This window comes from Periplaneta americana, chromosome 7 (genome assembly GCF_040183065.1).
Source record: "Periplaneta americana isolate PAMFEO1 chromosome 7, P.americana_PAMFEO1_priV1, whole genome shotgun sequence".
Lineage (NCBI taxonomy): Eukaryota > Metazoa > Arthropoda > Insecta > Blattodea > Blattidae > Periplaneta > Periplaneta americana.
The window spans coordinates 13,878,100-13,901,200 of NC_091123.1; the positions used below are offsets into that span (position 1 = coordinate 13,878,100).

Here is a 23,101-nt window from a genome sequence, read left to right on the forward strand (position 1 = left end):
GCTAACCGCCTTCCGAAATGACGTCTAGTCTAGTGAAAGAAGAAATGGAGGAAGGACTGAACACGTCCACCATGAGTCGTAATCTGGATTTGAAGTCGCTTCTCCGGCATATATGAAGGTGTTACATATCGCTTGGCGAGGTATGTGTGACTTCACACCTCAGTCTGTGGCTGGCTCACTTTCTTAAGAGATTTGCTGACAGAGGCAAGATGTATGCCCCGCTCTCTCCGGTGATGACGCAATAACTCAGCGCCCTCCTACCCTTCTAATCCAATTTCCAACCCTTCAGCAAACAGAACACAGTTCCATAACTCTTCCGGGCCCTGGTAGCCAGCCAAGAGCTGCGGGTTCGCAGCCAGGGGCTCGCAACACGGTCCCCGCCTATGCATGAACATTTATTTTTAGTAGGTTATTTTACGACGCTTTATCAACAGCTTAGATTATTTAGCGTCTGAATGAGATGAAGGTGATAATGCCGGTGAAATGAGTCCGGGGTCCAGCACCGAAAGTTACTCAGCATTTGCTCATCTTGGGTTGAGGGAAAACCCCGGAAAAAACCTCAACCAGGTAACTTGCCCCGACCGGAAATCGAACCCGGGCCACCTGGTTTCGCGGCCAGTCGCGCTGACCGTTACTCCACAGGTGTGGACTTGCATGAACATACTGCGCTTTTATTTGTCCGTATTTCATATTCCAATGTAAGTAACCTTGTTATATTTTTATTTAATGCAAAGATTGATTGATTAAATTTCATGTATGTTGGCCGTACATAATACAGTTTCTTAACCCTTAAATTGACAATGTATCGTATAGGATACAACAGGTTAATAGGCTATATGCTATAATTTTAATAGAACAATAGAAAAAATTGCATGTAGAGTGTTAGTTGGAAGGCCGGAGGGAAAAAGACCTTTGGGGAGACCGAGACGTAGATGGGAAGATAATATTAAAATAGATTTGGGGAAGGTGGGATATGATGATAGAGACTGGATTAATCTTGCTCAGGATAGGGGCCAATGGCGGGCTTATGTGAGGGCGGGAATGAACCTCCGGGGTTCCTTAAAAGCCAGTAGTCGACCTGGTTGGCGAGTTGGTATAGCGCTGGCCTTCTATGCCCAGGGTTGCGGGTTCGATCCCGGGCCAGGTCGATGGCATTTAAGTGTGCTTAAATGCGACAGGCTCATGTCAGTAGATTTACTGGCATGTAAAAGAACTCCTGCGGGACAAAATTCCGGCACATCCGGCGACTCTGATGTAACCTCTGCAGTTGCGAGCGTCGTTAAATAAAAACGTAACATTAACATTAACAAAAGCCAGTAAGTAAGTAAAGCTCATCAAAATAGGATATAGTCCTAGTTATTTTCAGATCATCTGATATTTGTCTCCAGATTTCTTCTTTAAGTATCGTGTTTTTATAGTTTTTATCCTGTGTATCATATAAATACAGTAGGTATACGAGTGACATCGTCCAAGTTCGATAAGATTCTCACTGCAATTATTATCAGCCTTCTTTCCTCATTATCAATAAAAAAAATACAGTACATTCATCACCACCTGTGATATACTTACTTACAAATGGCTTTTAAGGAACCCGAAGGTTCATTGCCGCCCTCACATAAGCCCACCATCGGTCCCTATCCTGTGCAAGATTAATCCAGTCTCTATCATCATATCCCACCTCCCTCAAATCCATTTTAATATTATCCTGCCATCTACGTCTCGGCCTCCCTAAAGGTCGTTTTCCCTCCGGTCTCCCAACTAACACTCTATATGCATTTCTGGATTCGCCCTTACGTGCTACATGCCCTGCCCATCGCAAACGTCTGGATTTAATGTTCCTAATTATGTCAGGTAAAGAATACAATATGTGCAGTTCTGTGTTGTATAACTTTCTCCATTCTCCTGTAACTTCATCTCGCTTAGCCCCAAATATTTTCCTAAGCACCTTATTCTCAAACACCCTTAACCTATGTTCCTCTCTCAGAGTGAGAGTCCAAGTTTCACAACCATACAGAAAAACCGGTAATATAACTGTTTTATAAATTCTAACTTTCAGATTTTTGGACAGCAGACTGGATGATAAGAGCTTCTCAACTGAATAATAACACGCATTTCCCATATTTATTCTGTGTTTAATTTCCTCCCGAGTGCCATTTATATTTGTTACTGTTGCTCCAAGATATTTGAATTTTTCCACCTCTTCGAAGGATAAATCTACAATTTTTATATTTCCATTTCGTACAATATTCTGGTCACGAGACATAATCATATACTTTGTCTTTTCGGGATTTACTTCCAAACCGATCGCTTTACTTGCTTCAAGTAAAATTTCCGTGTTTTCCCTAATCGTTTGTGTATTTTCTCCTAACATATTCACGTCATCCGCATAGACAAGAAGCTGGTGTAACCCGTTCAATTCCAAACCCTGCCTGTTATCCTGAACTTTCCTAATGGCATATTATAAAGCGATGTTAAAAAGTGAAGGTGATAGTGCATCTCCCTGCTTTAGCCCGCAGTGAATTGGAAAAGCATCAGATAGAAACTGACCTATACGGACTCTGCTGTATGTTTCACTGAGACACATTTTAATTAATCGAACTGGTTTCTTGGGAATACAAAATTCAATAAGAATATCATATAATACTTCCCTCTTAACCGAGTCATATGCCTTTTTGAAATCTATGAATAACTGATGTACTGTACCCTTATACTCCCATTTTTTCTCCATTATCTGTCGAATACAAAAAATCTGATCAATAGTCGATCTATTACGCCGAAAACCGCACTGATGATCCCCAATAATTTCATCTACGTACGACCTGTGATATTACTTCTTCATTTTTTTCTACATTCAATTGTCACAAATGTCAAACGTCTGATAAATGTGTCAAGAAAATTCGCTGAGCTACCGAGAAACTCGCTGGAGGTTTTCTCATCGAACGAGAATCTCTTCCATTGTGTGGACGTCCGTTTCAATCCATGTTATCAATAAGGAGCGGATTCTTATGCAATTAAATATTCTTTTTGCGTGTGATAAAACACAATTAACAAAGTTAAACATTCCGAACATGAAGTTTCAAGTTTAAAACCCGAATTTTATTTCGCATAAAAACACATATTTTCACAAAAAATTATGTAAAATCATATTTTCAGGAAATCTATTGTAAACACATAAATCTTGGAGATTTTTTACTGAAATAATTTTTTACAACAGGTTTTAAATATTTTAAAACTAAAGCAATTATATCACTCAGAAATACGTTATCTTTTTTTAAGAATTCTTGGTTGCTTCGTGTTTCTAAGCGCTGTGTAGTGTATCCATTTTCGTAATAGTATCGCCTCAAGTTCTGAGAAGTGCTAGGCAGCATGTCAATGTTATTGTTAGAGAATAAATTAACATGGACAAGGAGGAGAGATCTTGCAACACATAATTAGCAATGTTTATTGTTGCTGAAGATGATTTCATTCTACGCTTTGTTTGTGAAACACAACAGATAAGAGCTCGGGTATGAACATTATTTAATTTAAACAAATCTCTCGCCTCTCGCTCATGCCCATCAAGTAAGGCAATATATCTTGTTGTGATTCCTTGTTATCGGGCTTCGTCAATCGATATCCTTCAAGATATACTGAAAGATGGTTGTTTAAAAAAACGATTTGGCTTTCCTATTAGCAAATTTAAGCTTTTTGTGTGACACCATAAAAAAAACTCGAAACATCCAAAAAGCTGTTGTCTGAAACAGGGAGGTGCATGACGTGAAAATTAAAATGCACTCGCTACCAGGTTCAGAAGTACACGTACTAAGGGACAAATTTCAGAATGTGTTTGGGAAAAACAGTGGATATAAAAAAATGTGTAAATTTTCTCAAGTATTGGAGGGTGTGCCTGTAGGTGAAATTGACGGTGTATGTGTTTGTGACATTCCTCTCTTTAAATATGCACGTCTGACGTCCTATGATGTGGAAAGATCGTTTTCACAGTATAAGTCGTTCAGAGATAATCGGCATGCATTTGTGATGGAAAATTTGGAGATGACCTTTGTTGTTACTGCAATTCTCGGACAACTACTAGCACTCAAGTGTGGTTGGTGAGTATCTAGTAACATTTTTTTTCAAGCTAAGTAAGGTATTTTTGTCATATTTAAAACAAAATATTTTTTAAGTTTTAGCAAATATTTTCGTACTTTTCAGCACATAAAAAATAAATATATTTAAATTTTTAGCACATAAAAATCCGCTCCCTAGTTATCAATCTTTGATTTTTCTCGCTACACATTTCTCGCTAGCGAGATCTCTTCAAGTGTGTAACAGGACTTATACTTCCTTCATCCACTCTTTCTAGCACAACATCTCGAATTTCATTATGCACATTAATTAGTAACCAAGTCAACGTTACTTTACATCAAATAACTTTTCGCTTGAAATACAATTTTATAGCTGATAATTTTTTTTGTTTCCTTAACATGCACTTCTTCCTTTAGTCTATCTATGCAGAAACTCAGAGCGTTTTATCTATTCTTGTATAATCTTGACGTCCGAACAATTGTTTATCACCAGTCTGTAATTTGTCACTTCCTAATTGATGTTTATGTCGTCTAAATGCTATATGGGTTGTTCTAAAACTGACCCCAATTAATCACCAGCCAGTTGTTCTCTAAAGTCAACTTGTAGTATCCAAGAATTCTTTAAAGAATCAGTTGCTTGATAAAAGCTTAAATTATGTTCCCAAGGAATCTTAAATCGTCACTTAGTAGTTCTGATTTTTCCACACGTCTGCGCTTTCCATTGTGTTCCGCGCGTTCATTTCCATTTCTTGTGTATGCCCATATTCGTAGACTTGTCAAAGCTACGTGGTGCTCTTATTAGTACACGGCATTAAAAACTTGTCTGATTAATACTGACAAAGGCACCATTTTGCAATATTACGGCCTGTATTAGCAAGTTGTCTGCATTCATTTTTCTCCCTCTTGTGGATGGAGAATTCCGGTAAATCCATAAAATCTAATCTGTAAAACCAAGGTTGAATTACAAATAGTGACACACACAGAGTTACGAAATGCAAGCACCAAGACTGCGGAGACAGCCTTACATATCGAAAATAGGCAGAGAAACTATTTATTTCAGCACTTTCCCTGTGCAATTTAATTAATTATACTATGCCAGCTAATTTATGAATTGTATATGCTGTAAATAATTTATTTACGGTCTTACTAATAAACCGTGTATAGTTTTTATACGAGACTTATGCAGCGTTGAGACAGAAAACGTTACTAATAAACCATGCATAAGCGATGGATGTATAAACAGGCTGTAACTATACAATGGGAATTGCTTTGCAGTAGTTATATATACGAAACCCCTTGTTTAAGCGGTGTATATAGAGAAAAAATGGCCGCCCCTCTAACAGCTGTTCGTATCGACTGTCATTTCATGATGATGGATGCCTTGTAACCACAGAAGAACACACCAAAGAGCACAGAATAAGTACAATAATATAGCTGTAGCTTGTACTCTTTGACCAAAATATAGTGTGGTAATCGATTAGAGCTAGTTGTACTATCGATATTTCACACGCCACAGTAGAGCGCTCTACCGGGTGCAATAGAGAACCGCAGATATTCTATTTCCTTTCGTAACGAAGTAATGACGAAACTATGACGTAGCTGTGTAACAGTTGTACTGTTATACACGACGTATGTAGTGATTATTAGTAAGAAATTTACACACGACGTATAAACGAGCTACTCATTGTATAAGTATAAGACAGTTAAACATCTGTATATAGAGTTTTTATTAGTAAGACCGTTATTGTATAGTAAGGTAGGTGTCCCTGATATGGCCATGCTAAGGTTTGAGAATTTTTCTAGCCGCCATTTTGAAAAAAAATGTAAACTACTTTTTCCTTACTCGCTCTCAGTCTAATGGACTTTCTTAAAACAATTTTCTTTCCCCATAAAAATAACTTTAATTGTCCAAAAAGTCCCAAATTCCAAAAGTCTACCTAGTGGCCATATCAGGAACATTTGCACATGATATGGCCACCTTTGTTTCATGTTCTACAAATCGTGATTGTTTTCAGTTTGATAGCGCAGTTGTGCTAACATTAAATAATTTTGGTGTAAAATGAATAAACATGACACTTTATAATCTTTTTTATAATTCAAAAGTGTAGTCAAAACAGGTTTTTCTTAAAATACAAAATTTTTGCGTAATCCCAGCTATAAGTCATGTAAATTTGTCAGGTGAAAAAATAAAAGTGAAATGAACTTGATATGGCCATGGTGCATTTGATATGGCCATATCAGGAGCAGGTAAGCTTTCACGAAAATCGTTTGATTATGAACAACTCGTAAAAGATACGCCATCAACGACAACACCAATCAACAGAACATTAAAAACTGAATGGAGTACTATGGTTTTCATGAAACAAGTCTTTGAAAAACATGCATAAAACAAAGGAGACTTACCAGAGAAAAATAAGAAGAGGTCACATGAAAACCGCAAAACAGGCAACTGACGCCATATTGCTCAACCTGACTGGATGGAAAACGATCAAGTGATATACCAGGATGCTCTTTCACTGGATGCTGCTGCAATTTAGCGGATTTTTTGGTTAACTAACTCAAAATAGGGGGGGTGGCCATATCAGGAACATGGCCATAACAGGAGCACCCACCTTAGTCTGTATAGCTCAACTGATGAATTGTTTATGATTATAAGTTGAATTAATCTACTTGATATTAATTGCGCAAATTTGTATAACTTAATGAAAGTATGCTCGTAAATTGAATTAATCTGCTTACTTTGTATTGTATATGTTTGTATAGTTTTGGCCGATGAATTGTATATGCTTTAAATTGAATAGTAATCTGTATAGCTCTATTGATAAATTGTTTGTGTTTGTAATTTGAAGTAGTTTGCATGATATGTATTATATCACAACTGATTGAATTGTTTATGCCTTAAATTTAATTAACTTAGGCCTCCTTGTTTTGTATTATACATATAGCTCAACTGATGAATGACCGTTTGCATTTGTAAATTTAATAATCTGATTGGCTATGTATTATATACTTTTAGTAGAGCCATCGATGTAGCTCAGTCGGCAGACTCGCTGGGCTGCTGATCCGGAGCTGCGTTCGGGCTTGGGTTGGATCCCCCTTTGGTCTCATTGAATGATTTCTTCCGAGGTTTTCCCCAGCCGTGGGACTGAAGCCGGATGGTCTATGGCGAGTCCTCGGCATCACTTCATTTCACCCCTTTGATTTGATTACCTGGTTGGGTTTTTTCCGACGTTTTCCCCAGCCAAAAGGCAAATGCCGGGTAATCTTTTGGCGAATCCTCGAACCTCACCTAATCATTGTAGAAAATTACTAAATTGTAAAACTGTAAAATTTGTAAAATATTGTAAAAATGTGTAAAAATTGTAATTGTAATATTGTAAAATGTTGACTTGTTCCACATCTTAAAGCTTCATTGCTCATGTAAGATCTATGGAATATAATGAATGAATGTGTATGTAATAACAAAACATGTTGAATTTAGTTTGGGGGAAATTTCTTTAATATGATTTTTCCAATTTAACAAATTATCGATTTGTAAGCCTAGATATGTGGTTGTTGTTCTCTCTATTAAGTACCTATTATTAATTATTGCGCTTGGAATTTTCGAGGTTGAATTTGGACAGGATTTAAATTGGATCATACTGTATTATTTTTGTTACAATTTAATGCTAGTTTATTGGCTGAAAACCAATCACCTTCTTCACAACGAATGCGTACGTTATCATGCTTCGAATTAAGGCCTTGTAGACATGCAATTTTGTCCCGCGCCGTGGCGTCGTGGTCTAAGGCATCCTGCCTAAGACTCGCGTTACGGAATGCGCGCTGGTTCGAGTCCTCTTGAACAATGAGGTTTTCTTATGAAATTTCGGCCAATGTATGGGACCGGTGCCCACCCAGCATCGTGATGCATTTGGGGAACTACGTTAGGTAACGAAATCCGGTTATGAAAACCAACTATAACGGGAGAACATTGTGCTAAGCCACACGATACCTCAATTCTGTTTGGATGATCGTCCACCTCCGATTCGGCATGTGGACTTGAGGCCAGCGGCCGGCTGGTCGGTCTGGACCCTTAAAGGGCTGTAGCGCCACGGATTATTATTATTATTATTATTATTATTATTATTATTATTATTATTATTATCACCGGTAATTAGGCCTACTATCTGGGGTTATCGTGGCCATAGACGTTAATTCAGATTTATGACTCATAAGCAAACATTCTGTTGAGGGCAGATAAAAAACTTAAATTTGTTTCTTCCACCATGTTAATAATGTCAAAAGAAGTGCTTATACAAATTTTGGCCACTCGACCGAAATTACGAGGCCGTAAAGAAAGTGGTTTTCCCTGGGGCCGTTTACAAAAAAAAACACAATTGCATGGAAATAGGTATTTATTGAAACAGACACAGCAATTGTTGCGCTATTTGTTAACATATCCCCCACTGAAATGGAGACATATTTTGTCATACCATGTGACCAATAAATGTTTGTTTCCTTGTGTCGTAGAAGTCAACCGCCTGGGATCGGAACCAGTGTTTGACAGCCGTCTGCACCTCTCTGTTGATCCCATGATACGACAAATGTCTCAATTCCAGTGGGAATATTTTTAAGAATAGCTCAACAATTGCTATGTCTGTTATAATATTTTTTTTTCATTTAAATTGCGTTTTCTTTCTGTTAACGGTCCCTGGTGAACTTATTTTTTACGGCCCTCGTAATTGCATCGAGTGGCCAAAATTAGTATAAGCACTTCTTTTGACATTATTAACATGGTGAAAGGAAAAAAAAAACTTTTTTATCTGCCCCCAACAGAATGTTTGCTTGTCAGATGTTATTCCAGATGTAATCTTAGACATCTCGAAACGTTGATTTACACAGAAATCTAGATACCGAATTATATGAATATGAAGCACACTGATACTGGAAGTAATGACTGGCGTGGGGGGGGGGGGGAGGAGAAACAGTAGTACCAACAATGAACGGCTAGAGACGAAACCGGTCGGTTGTGCCATCTAACAGTGTGATTTCCAACTATTGACTACCAACCTTGTTCTCGGTGACTCTGTAGGAATGCTTAAAGTATTGGTTGAAATTATTCATGAATGACTTTTTTTTAGATTACTTTAGAATGTCATATTAAAATTGTTACATAGAAATATCGAACAATGTCGTACACATAATTTATTTTGTGTAAACCTTGAATGAAACAGAGAATTTTTGTTAATTTCCCTCTTTGTATATGAAACAAAAGACGCTCAGTTGATCGCAGTGTATGCAACTCAATTAAGAGAAAAATGTGTTTTAGGAAAATAAATCAAATAGATTTTCGCAGAAGTAAATCAAAAGAATGTGTTGCTATCTATTGTGAACTTAATCTTTAATAATCAAATTAACTTTATAGATAAGAGAGTATTCGTATGCTTGAATTTTTAACAAGGTTAATAATTGCCCATTCATGTAGTGGTAAAATGGTGGTGGACTTGTTCTAGATTCGCAATTGAAACGCTAGGAAATGCGTTCTATTCATTTAGAGATTTATAGACTTGTTTCTATATGAGAAAGGTAGACGACGATAAATTTAATCGGCTATTTACTTTCGATTATTATATTCGTTTGTGATTATTGTGTTGTTTATTATTTCGCAATGGCAGAAGATACGAGACAAGTAAATCAATCAAGTGATCAAGATGCCGAATCTGTTGCTTCAGAACAATCCACACCAGCAAGAGGGAAAGAGGATTCATTAAAAACGTCGGATGAAACGTCGACAGACTTAAGCAACGAAGAAGCTGAGGTGCATACAGGTTCGTCAGATAAGCGAGATGAAACTGACAACCCTAACCTCCATTATGAAGGGCGTGTTTGTGTTTACACAGATCCTGTTTCAAAATGCCAGTATATTTGGGACTCTGACAAAAATGAGTGGGTATTACGGTCGGAATGTACGAAATCTACAGAAGATAAACCCGATAAGTCTGAGACTAGTAAAGCGGAAAAAGAAAGTGAAGTGCAGACCAATAAATGTCCTCCATCAGATAAAGATGGCAATAATATTTCTTCAAAAGATTATGATTTTGATGGAGAATCTTATTGCTATACAGACAGTAAAACAGGTAAATATGTAACATAAAATTACGTTATGTATAATGGCTTGACTTTTGTTAATGTGAAAGTAGGCTACCTACATTTAAAAGGGTTTGTTGCTTGAAGCTAAGTATCGGCAGTTTATATTTTAGGTATATATATATATATATATATATATATATATATATATATATATATATATATATATATGGGATATGAAACTATGGGCCTAATAATATAGGTGTAATCATAATTTTGAACAGCACGGCTGGGTAGTTTAGTTGGTAGAGCAACTAACTACGAACTGGATGTCTTGGGTTGAATCGTAGGCGGTGGTAGTATTTTTCTCTTTGCCAGAAATTTCCAGAAGGGCCCCTCTTGTTAAATTGAGTATCTGTCTTTCCTTGGGGCAGAAGGTGGTCGGAGCCTGGTGCTGATCCCACTACTTAATTCAGAGCTAAGGTCATGAGAACATGAAGATCTACATCCGTATAATAGGTAAAAAGGTAAAGGTATCCCCGTAGCATGCCATGATGGCACTTGGGGGGGGGGGCATGGAGGTAGAGCCCCATGCTTTCCATGATCTCGGCACTAGAATGAAGTGGTGTGGTCGGCACCACGCTCTGACCGCCTTTTACCCCCGGGAAAGACCCGGTACTCAATTTTATAGGAGGCTGAGTGAACCTCAGGGCTGTTCTGAAAGTTTGGCAACGAGAAAAAAATCCTGTCACCACCTGGGATTGAACCTAGGACCTTTCAGTCCTTAGCCAGCTGCTCTATCAACTGAGCTACCCGGCTGCCTTCTGTATAATAGGCCTAGATCTAATATACAAAAGTTTGTCATTTTCTTATTCTCCCTCCTCTTCCCTCCACCTCTCCGTGTGTGTGTGTGTGTGTGTGCGTGCGTGCGTGCGTGTTTTTTTCTCTTCTTTTTCCCTTCGTATTCTTTGCCCTGGATATGTGACACCCAGCATTTGATATCTTGTGAGGCTTGATGGATCACAATTCGAGGTGGTCTCTTCTTCTAGCCGACAGAATCTCCCCTTAAAGTTTCGAACATAATAGGTAGTCTCTTCCTATAGATGTGTTTTCCATGAATACAGAGCCTTGAGAGTAAACCCCTTACAGTTGTTAATCAATCTTCTTAATGTATCCAGCTGTTTGCTGACAACATATAGTCCACTGTAATCTATTCAGTTGTTGTTTTTCACGAGAAATGAGGGGTATTTTGAACGGTATTCATTATAGATGCCTGTTGCTAGTAGCCAGACTTGGAGTGCAGTCAATATATACTGCAGGGCTGTGTCTTCTGCAACCTGGAATGATTATGTTGTAATACGCTGTGACCGCTAGTCCATAGCTGACAGTGCACCAGATTAGTGCCATTTTATTCCATTTTGCATTGCCTTACAATTCTGGGGAAGCTGCTAATCCAGTAATGTGTGTTGTATGTTGCAGGTGTCACATACAAATACGACAACACAAAAAGCTCTTGGGTTGTGAAAGAGCCCAGCGAAGCCAAGGATGATGACGAGTCTGATGAAAGTGACGAGGATCGTGTGATAAAGCAGGACATGAGCAAGGGGACGTACGGCTATGAGGGCGACACTCACACGTATACCGACGCCTCAGATGGAACTGTCTACATATGGGATAGGGAGAAGAATGCTTGGTTCCCAAAGGTACGGTGACTCTATTTATCCTTGTTACGGTACAGTAGAACCCTGCTTATTCGAACTAATGGGGCGGAGTTGTCTTGGATAACATGTTTTTTTTTTTATAATCCATAAGTACTGTTTTCGGTATTGAAAGGAAAATGCTGCTAAATCAGGGGTGCAAAAATCACGGGCACTAGGTCGCCATGGCAACTGTGTTTTTGCTACAGGCACCAAAGTTTCAGGCTAAAAATTTTTCTCTTTCTTTCTTTCTTTCTTTCTTTCTTTCTTTTCCTACTCGTAAATCTACTACAAATGCTAGGGAGGTGATAAAAATTGTAGGGATGAGCAGCCGTGATTGGTTGAAAAACTTCATTCTATAGGATGAAAGAGTAATGGAACGGAGAAAAATTCTCTCGGCACCGGGATTTGAACCCGGGTTTTCAGGTCTACATGCTGATGCTTTATCCACTAAGCCACACTGGATACCCATCTCGGTGTTGGACAGAATCGTCTCAGTTTAAGTTCCAACTCTTGGGTTCCCTCTAGTGGCCACCCTCTGCACTACGTCATAGATGTCTATGAACGTAGGACTGAAGTCCACACACATGTGCTGAGGTGCACTCGTTATGAGTCACTAGTTGGCCGGGATCCGACGGAATAAGCGCCGTCTCAAATCACGAAGTGATTTACGCATATCATATATATTATTTTAATGTACCGAAGTACATATGATATTTCCATGCAGATATTCTGCGTGCAGAATGTGAACCAAGTGAACAATTCCACTCTTACGCGGAGTAGCTCACCGCGTGAGACAAATAGAGCTCTCCCTCTATAGGAGGAGGCCTTTGCCCTTAACGGGACATTTTTTTAGGCTAATCATTTCATTTCATTCTGCGTCATCATACGATGAAAGAGCACATAGAGCTGAAAACCCGGGTTCAAATCCCGGTGCCAGAGAGAATTTTTCTCCGTTCCATTACTCTTTCATCGTATGATGACGCAGAATATCTGCATGGAAATATCATATGTACTTCGGTACATTAAAATAATTTATATTCATTCTATAGGCCTACCGTTTTATTGGTCAAAAGTAGTAGCCTATGACATAGTAAAAGTGTAACAGTCATTTAAAATCATATACATACAACTGATTGTTTGAAAAGATTACTAATAGAAGTTTTAAAAAAGTTTTTAAAGAATGTTTCATTATTTATGACAAAGTATAATTATAACAAGATCATAAATGACTTAATCAATATTGTAGACTTCAATATTAAAGAATATTACATTTCCCATGTCCCAAGATTCGTTGCATCGTCTTTCGTAATATCTGCTCTTCTTCTACTTCAGTGGCAGGATATAATACAAAAAATGTATCACCCTCTCTCATCTTTTTAGGAGGAAGTTCTGCTCATGCAAGTTCTCTCCTATTTTTCTTTTCATTCTCCAAATGAAATACAGTATTTCATTATTTTCTTAATGGGGAATCTTATAATAGCAAAATTATTTTCTGATAGCTTAATGCATCATTCATTGCCATGTAAGAGATCCCATGTTCTTCTGAGCCTTTCTGATGCTTAATTTTCCTAATTGTAAAGGTTTCGCCACATTACAAAGGTACACTGAGTTGCAATTGCACTTTCTTGTTGGTTCTAGCTTCTTTGCATATATTCACATTGTATTTATCCTACAACATAACGAAAATTAAGTAAAGGAGAATGACTTGGTAACAAAATTAATCCCAATCATGAATTACCAGCTTCTTCCTTAATATAACTTATATATGTGTGATTGGAATCACTTTCCAAAACAACAACACTGCATTGGAAAGGGCATAAAACAAAAACGAAAATAATTTTATTTCTAATGCTTTGCACTAACTCTTAAGGGACTCCTAAGAACTTAAATAGTGTCCATCTTTAATTAACACTAGTAAGTTTACTATTTTATCAATCATTTAAATATTCTGTTATTTACTCCTTTAAAGAATTTTCCAATACAAAAATATAGCACACCTCGGAATCCTTCTCGCTACTGTATACAGTGAGTTGCACGTGATTTAAATAGGCCTATCATTTGTTCTGACAAATTATCCTTCTTAGAAACATGAGTGTCAACAATGCTTTCAAATTATCAGCAACATCTGTGCACAGTGCTTTGTTCAAAGTAGCAAAACTGATCGGTTTCACAATACTATAATGGATTCACCCCGTTTATGGTACTTTCACTTGACAGGACCAACGTACAACCATGAACTGAAGGTGTGGAAAGTATATTTACGAGGGGGATCCAGGAAATAACTACCGTTTTGTTGTAATAATTAAAAAAATATATTTATTTGAAAAAACAAAGTCTGTTACATAACTGAAGCTTCCTTTACTTTTCTACATAATCACCACCTACATTTAAACATTTGTCGTATCTGTTCACTAGCTTTAGAATTCCCGTGTTATACTCCTCTGCCGCCAGTTCATTAAGCCAGGTGTTCACTGTCTTCTTCAACTCTTCATCACTTCCAAAACGCGTACCACCCAGAAAGTCTTTCAGCTTAGTGAAAAGGTGAAAATCGCTAGGAGCAAGGTCTGGACTATAGGGCAGATGATCAAAGATTTCCCAACCGAATTGATCCAGCAATTCTCGAGTTGAAGCAGCAGTGTGCGGGCGGGCATTGTCGTGAAGAAGCACAACTCCTCTCGAAAGCATTCCTCGCCTCTTGTTTTGGATGGCTCACCGTAGTTTTCGTAAAGTCTCACAATAACGATTTGCATTGATCGTAGTGCCTTTTGGCATGAAATCCAGCAAAAGAACACCTTTGCGATCCCAAAAGACAGTAGCCATGACTTTTTGTGTTGAGAGAGTCTGTTTGAATTTTCTCGGTTTCTTGGGTGATGAGGGATGATGCCACTGACATGATTGGCGCTTGGTCTCTGGGGTGTTGTGAGACACCCAGATCTCATCACCAGTCACAATTTGATCAAGAAAGGCGTCTCCATCTGTGGGATATCGCATCAAGAATGTCAATGCTGAGGCCATTCTCTGAGTTTTCTGTTGGTCACTCAGTTGCCGTGGAACCCATCGTGCACAGATTTTGTGGTAGCCAAGATGTTGCGACACAATTTCACCAAGCAAAGAACGAGAAATGTCAGGAAAGGCAATATGCAATTCGTCGAGTGATGTGCGCCTGTCTTGCAAGATTCTGTCGTTCACTTTAGTCTTCAGGTCTTCTGTGATGAGTGATGGGCGTCCGGGTCGAGTTTCATCGTGGACATTTGTTCGCCCATTGTTGAACATTTCGCACCATTTTCTCACATTTTTTTCATTCATTACAATATCACCATACACTTCTTTCAATTGCTGGTAAATTTCTGCAGGTTTCAAATGTCGGGCATTCAAAAATCGAATCACACTCCTCACCTCACAGTCGGCGGGATTATCAATCATGTCGTTCATTTTGAAGTAACACAAAATGCACAATGGCGACTTGTTGCAACCAGTACTCACAACATTATGAGAACATGTTAAGGAAGCCAGTTGACCTTCAAACAAGGAAGGGGAGTCAGCTGCGCGGTGGGTATGCGCGAACGGTCGTTATTTCTTGGATCCCCCTCGTATGTACCTATTGCAGTCCTTAAATAGCATTCACCCTTATTTGTAACCTTTCTTTGGAGCGAGATTATAGCTGTCTCATTGATATGCATTGACAAATCTTCAGAACATAATATGTACTGTAGTTATATTTTGGATATTTTATTTAAAGAAAAAGTGCGTGTCCAGTGGCTGGACCACCATGGTAACTATGTTATTGACACTACTTTATATCAGCAAGCATTATCACATCGAACCATTGGAAGCCTGCTTTGAGTTATGAAATGTTTAATTGTACAACATGAAATAAAGCTACGGTATGTTGTTGCAGGTGGACGAGGACTTCCTGGCACATTATCAGATGAACTATGGATTCACTGATAACTCTGCCGCAGCTGCTCCAGCAGACAAAGAGGCTGAAGCTAAGAGTGAAAGCAGTGAAGATAAGGCAGCTCTGAAGAGGAAGGCAATGCCTCAGGACCCCAGTAAGTTGATGAGTCATGTGCTGTCATTGGTTGAAGAATTTGTTATTACATCTCTTTACATCTCTGAAAAATAAATCAGAACACTGACAGATGAATCAGTTTGTAGAGAATTGAAATTACAGTAAAACCCCTTTTAAGGGGTTAGGTACAGCTTACAGCAGTAAAATTTTTGGAAATAGTCAAAATTTTTTTCCTCCATTACTGTATCTTGTACAATAATGAAAATTAGTATGTGTAAAACACTGTCCTTCTGATATATGAAAAAAAATATTTTTACGATTAAAAAAAAAATGATTTATACATATATATATATATATATTTTTTTTTTTTCAAAATTCAAAATGGTGGCAGTTCACTGTGCAGTAATGAAGCGTTTCCCTCATAACTCATACACTTGTTAAGTTTTTCATGTTCTCTCTCTTTTATTTTATTGCTGAAACTCATGTTTACAATATCATGCTCTTTCAACTACATTCCTTAATAAATAATATTTTTTTTTTTTATTTTGTGTTAGAAGAAAATACTCAATTTGACCATTTTTTTAAATTAATTTATTTTTTATCAGACAATCTATCAAAGGTAGAGAAGTGATTTTGCATCATATTGTAGATATGAGATGCATAAATACAAAAAATTTCATCACAGAATGTCGGATACTTCTTTAGTTATGAGGGAAACGCTTTATCACTGCACAGTGAATTTTGAATTTTGAAAAAAAAAATATAAATAATTTTTTTAGATAGTAAAAATATATTTATCATATAGCAGAAGGACACATACACATACCAATTTTCATTATTGTACAAGATACAGTAGTGGAGGAAAAAAATGTTGAATATTGCCAAAATTTTACTCTTAAGCTGTACCTAACCCTTAAACGAATCTCTGTGGGATTACTTTTTGTTCTCTTAAATGGGATTTACATAAAATGGGAAGGAAAGGTTGAAATAACTAGTACTGATGTGTGTTGTATTTTAAACATTATAATCATTTATGCTTATAATTCGCGGGTGCTCGTGTAAAGGGGGTTAAGTCAAATTGCAAGGTATGTAAACTCCTCTCCTTTGGTTTTGAACAAAACTCCTTTGTCACAAAGTATGGAGCACTGTAACTGCATCATAAATGGAAGAATAACTTAACCCCTTTAACACGAGAGAATAGTAATATACGTTACAAGAGCGGTATGTTGACGTTTTCATGTTCGAGGAAAAGATTGAAAAAGCGAAACGTAGTTGAGCTTTTTTAATTTCCGAGAACATGAAAACAAACATACCGCTCGTGTATCGTACATTATTTTGTGCGAAGATAGTTTATTACATACCTGAAAGACGAATTTCTAATTAGTTGCAATGAAATCTCCATGTTGGTTTCTGTTTAATGACGCCAACTTTGGAACAAAAAAATCTTTCTTCAACATTGTTGCTGTAAAATGTTTTCTGTGTTTACTATACTCCAGCAGGCCGTGATATACGTCTGTCTTTTTTTTCCCCCAGTCTATAAATGCGAACTTAAAACAAAGGGTAAGGTTATGTAATGAGTTATTTTTCATTTTAATATTTAACAATATTATTTATATAACATATTGCAGTAATAACATCGGCATCTGGAATCTCGTTGATTTTTTCATGGCTTCCTTAATGTTACTTGTATCAGGAATGCAATAAGTTTCGTGGAGTAGTAGACGTTACTTAATTTTTGCAGATATTTAAAAACAATAATTAACATTTCAATTTAGGTGAAATTGCAGTGGTAAGTTTCGAATTTATAATTATTACTATGTTAAACGTCTCTAAAAATAATATGTTAAAAGCCTAAAGCAGTAAAATGAATGTCGCGCTTAAGCGGTAAGAAGAGGGAAATTGTTATGTGTGTTACGTTGGGAATACTGAATGTGGTATTTCACACTTACCGCGTATTGATTCTGTACGGAAAACAAGCAAATACGCACGATCTCGCACAAAAGTAATTGTGGATAGTTCAAATCTGTACTTACTCCAGTTTGGCCAAATCAACTTACCCCCTTTACACGAGCACCCGCAAATTATTATTTACTATTAATTTCATTATAATATTTTCTAACTCTTCAAATGATGAGGCATGAATGTTTCTCCATTTGGTTGAATCTGAATCACACTGAAACTTGACATTGAAAATGTCTTCTTTCTTCATTATTCCCCATATCATGCGTATTGTCAAAAGTATTGTAGGTTAATACAATATGATTCATGCACATTATTCCCCATAATGAAGTAGATGGCAAACCATCCTATTTTGCCATATGATATGATATGATATATTTATTCCACCAGCTTACATCGGTCGTGATGGCCCTTCACATTTCTGCATACAGTGCCATCACTCCCTTGGATAGATAATTTTCTGCTTACGCTTTTTTAAACATGCGTCTATTACATATAAATGACCCTGATCACTTTTCTATCACGTCTCTCCCTTCTGTTTCCCTTCCTTCTTTTTCTACTTACCCCCTCCCTTTCCCAGTTATCTATCTTATTCTTACTAATCTCATTTAAATAAACAATCACTTCTCTCAAACTCTTATTAATTGTTCCCAACATTGTTTACATTAAGTTGAACTCTTCCATAGTTGTCAGCTTATTTATTCACTTGAACTAACTTTCACTGACCACTTATTCCCATTAATCTAATCCAGCGTTTCTCAAACTATGGTCCGCAGACCACCTGTGGTCCTCGAGTTCTGCCCTTGTAGCCCTTCAAAAAAGACAGAAGAAAAAATAAAATTCAATCGAATTGCGTACCACACTATAGCTGAAAATCTCAGAGTTTGTAAATGACACATGGCAATCGCCTTTCACATTTTCTCCCAGAACTGACATTTTATGAAATTTATTTACCCTACCCGTCTATCGCCTTCCCACTCTACTCTCAGCAACAAAAGAGGGATTTAAAGCACTATGAACGTGGTGTTTCTCGTTATCTTTTCCGTGCAAATCTGGTGTTGTGCCTGTTACCCAGCTAGGGACCACCCGAAGTCATAACAGGACCAAAGTACCGAACCTTTTCATGTATTTATGACTTTCTTAATAGTTTTGCTGACACTCAGTCTGCACATTCAAACGGTCACGTCGTACACCAATAATAGAACATGCAAAATTGCATCTTTACTTGTTGAAAATGGGGCATGTTTCTGCATTAATTTTTTTATTTCTGTTTTTGCAAATGCCGATATAAGAAATTTTCTTCTATTAACATTAACTTAATTAGTTATTACTAATATAAAATTAATTGAATTAAATTAATTTTAATTAATTATTTCTACATTGAAATGTAAGTATACTGTTATTAAAATTTGCTACATAAATGATAAATTTGCTTTCAAAGGGAACAAGAGTAAGGTGGTCCGCGGAACTGTTCTGACTTAAAAAAGTGGTCCCCACTTCAGAAAAGTTTGAGAAAGACTGATCTGATCTGTATATTTTCAGACGAAGTAGTTTCTACAGTTTCATTACATTTCCATCCCCTCTTTCTTTATTATATTTGTATCACTACTTACTTATTATCACTCTCTGATTATTACTTGTATGTTATCCTTTTTCACTATTATTCCTTTGCCTTACCGTCTTTTCTGTCACTATCACTCTTTTCACTTTATCACTTTCCTTAGTTTGTCACTCATGCATACTATTTTCACTTTATCACTTTCCTATGGCTTGTACTCACGCACCAACCTCTTAAGTTATAACTTTTCTGTCCCTTACTTCTTCCCACTGGCGTACCTCTATTCGATGTCGCTAATGTTACTTCATCCCTTCCAGTTCTTGCAGAATCTTGACTTCTTATCTTAGTATCTTCTTCATCTCTCGATCCTTTTTGTAATTGCTGACCCATATTTGTTTTGTTCTTCCAGCTGGATTCACTGCACTCTTTTTGCTGTTCTCAGCTTCTGTATGCCATCCTTTTGTTCTCCCCTGTCTACCTGATGTCGTCATCATCATTTTAGTGCAAGCCTCTTGTTTCTTCTTTAATCTCTTGTTGACACCCTCGTCTGCTGCTGTTGCTGCACTTTGCATTACTCTGGTCGCTGGCCTCTCTTCCTGGTTCATGTGACTCGCTGACTAATTCATTCCATCGCTTGCTATTCTTCCCTGTGTGATGACCTCTCCACCTTCTAATTTTTTAAATAGTTCTCCCATCGTATGTTTTATTATAATGTTCCTTATCTCCTCTTTCATTGTCCCTATCTCTGTATGGTTCAAGTATTTTGCCATATGTAATAGTTTCATTTGTAGGTAGCCTCAACATCCTTTATTATTTTCACTTTCTGTCTAATATTTAATTTCTTTTGTTCAGTCACCATTATAACAATGCTTAAACAGCATAAAGTAACAAAAAAAAAAAACTTGGAACCAGGATCCAAACAACTCGCGAGAATAAAGCAAACAAAGCAACCACTCTGTGAAAACAGCGCAAAGCAAGACTATAAAGAATGATAAAGAATAATGCATTACAATTAATTGAGATGTGGTATCGAATATGCTGAACTATTGATTATTGAAAGTCGAGTTGATATTTCGGGCTTCATTATCACAAAATCCGCTTGAAAAGTATTCCTTAAAAGCAGAATTTTCTGCTATGGCCAATACAAGGAGTTAGTGCTGGTTCACAATAAACCGGAAACGAGAATCGGAACGAAAACGAAAACGGTAAAATTGTTAAAATGTGTACATTTAAATGTGAGCATTCACAATTAACGAAAAGCTTGCCGGAGCCTGGGATCGGGAACGGAGAGTTGGCCAAGTTTCAACTTTGGCGTTCACGTTTCCGATCACAGCCCACTAGATTCATTCTATTGCCATCTAAAAGCTATTTTGTCGTCGTATATTTTGTAGCAAGAAGACCGTGACATAACCTATGCATTATTTTGTTCTGTGCTGTGCATCATGGAGCAAGTTTTATTTGATGAGATTCTAATATTGAGTGTTGAGGAAAATCCTCACGTTTACGATAAGAGGCGCGCCTCGTATAAAGATGAGAAAATGAAGGAGAATACGTGGCTTTCAATAGCTGCATCTTTGAACTCCGATCGTAAGTGAATCATATTTTATTACTGTATTGGCTGTATTACACACTACATATTCACGCTTCAATTCAATAACTACTGTTGTGTTCATTTTTGTTCTATTACAAATGTTTCTTCTCTAATTATTTTACGTTATGGTAGACTTAAAATAGGTTGTGATAATAAAGATGCATGGACATATTTATAGTACCGTTGAAATTTTGAAATTGGTTAACCTGTGTTTATGTTGACTGCCTTGTACTCACGAGAGAACGCCATTGGTCAATTATACACAAATAACATCAGAATGCGTAATATCGACTTTACATATCGTTATTGACATACATATCGATATGCATAGTTGTCTACGTTCTCGGTTTATTGTGAATCAAAAATGTTCATATTCACGTCGTCTGCTTCTCGTTTTCATTCTGGTTCTCGTTCCCGGTTTATTGTGAACCAGCCTTTAATGTTCACAAAATAGTTTTGTGACATGGTGAATAAATAGTTTTCCAAGTAATTTTTGGAAAATATGTAATTCATTTTGCATCATATTACCAAGTTTTATGTATAGTTTGATATTTCTTGGGGTATAAGTGCAGGCATATTTCCAGAGTTTTTAGGTTATATAAATCTGAACCCTAGTGATGATGTTGATGATAAAGTCTGCACACCTTTATCTTACTTAGAGAATATTTCACCCATTCTGTTGTTATGTTTCAGAGCCACATAAGTTACATGGTTAGGCATAGTTTTAATTTAAGCTTTATAAAAGGAGGACGTTGTGTTGATGCTTGCAGGCTGGTTTGAGATGGACGAGCAGCATAACACGAAGGTGTATGTGAGCAATCTGCCACTGGACATCACGGAGCAGGAGTTCGTGGATGTTATGCAGAAGTGCGGCCTTGTGATGCGGGACACGGAGACTGGCAAGATGAAGGTGAAGCTGTACACAGAGCCGGACTCCTCGCAGCTCAAGGGTGACGGACTGTGCTCCTACATCAAGGTACAGCATGCTGTTATAACTCTATCATAGTGGTGGTGGGGTGTGATTTTGTCGCTGTGATAGGTTTGTCACTGGTTCCGACTGCGACTCATTCATTTATTTAGGCCCAATTGTATAAAACTCTCTGACTAAAGATCAATTTTGATCGAAGATCGGAAAGTGAACCGAGTTCAGACACTTCTTCTATTGTATAAAACTTTTCTGCTATCAAATTACCTTGGTTCAAATGCAATCTAAGTTCACGTGAAAAGGACTTGGCAACATCGCATAAATAGGTGAAGTATGTAATGCGCGGGCCATGTTGTACAAGTTTGTTCAGTGTAGCCAATTTAGCGACTTTAATTCTTTTTCAACGACAATTTCTTTTAACTTTTATATTGCTTAAATAGGGATTTAGCGACCTTTTTAGCACCTCATAGTGAGAAAATTTAATCTTTCTTTGTTCATAATAAGAAATCTAGCAACTTTCCAACTACTTTTTGGCGACTTTCCGCACACTCTGTTGGAGACGCTGGTTGGTTTTGTGCGTTGTAAATAATGGCGGACAATAAGAAGAAGATTGACTGTTCTCCAAATTGTTATCATGTTATGGTGTTTGATACTGCTAAACATAATAAAGCTTTATAAAATGACAATTTTCGTTTAGTAATACAGTTAATTGAAAATTTATGAATGTACCCATCATATCCATGAATAATTAATGGTTGTTATAAACATAATATAATTATAGGTTATGTTATTTGATACTGCTGAACATGATGAAGCCTTATAAAATATAAGAATTTTTCTATATTAAGGCAAGAAATTGAAAAAAGAAAAAAAAAATATATATATATATATATAAATAAATGTATCTACCATATATATTAATAATAATGGTTATTCCTTTTGCACAATCTGCTACTCGTATACTTCAAACAGAAAAGAAATAACTGAACTTGGATCATCTAACTTAATTGGAGAAATTTCTTCAGTCAAAGTTGACTTTAGTTTAAGACGAATTAATCTCAGATTAGACTTTATACAACACAAAATTCCAAGTTCAGCTAGAACGAGGATCAATTTAACCTCTGATCTAAGATTAAATGATTTATACAATCGGCCCTTAGTGTTCTGCCCAAGGGCAGGTCTTTCACTGCAGACCCAGCTGATGACGGATGACGTGAATATGTTAG

At 37.0% G+C, this 23,101-nt stretch overlaps 1 protein-coding gene across 1 annotated transcript in view; it reads left to right on the forward strand.

The window, feature by feature from the left end:
- Nucleotides 1-9,571: 9,571 nt before the first annotated feature.
- Nucleotides 9,572-23,101, forward strand: part of barc (RRM1_TatSF1_like and RRM2_TatSF1_like domain-containing protein barc) — a 71,299-nt gene continuing 57,769 nt past the window's right edge. The window contains exons 1-4 of the mRNA XM_069830335.1: nucleotides 9,572-10,180; nucleotides 11,610-11,833; nucleotides 15,729-15,882; nucleotides 21,721-21,926. Coding sequence (XP_069686436.1) covers nucleotides 9,712-10,180; nucleotides 11,610-11,833; nucleotides 15,729-15,882; nucleotides 21,721-21,926 — 1,053 coding nt within the window. The 5' untranslated portion in view covers nucleotides 9,572-9,711. The remainder of the gene's footprint in view (nucleotides 10,181-11,609; nucleotides 11,834-15,728; nucleotides 15,883-21,720; nucleotides 21,927-23,101) is intronic.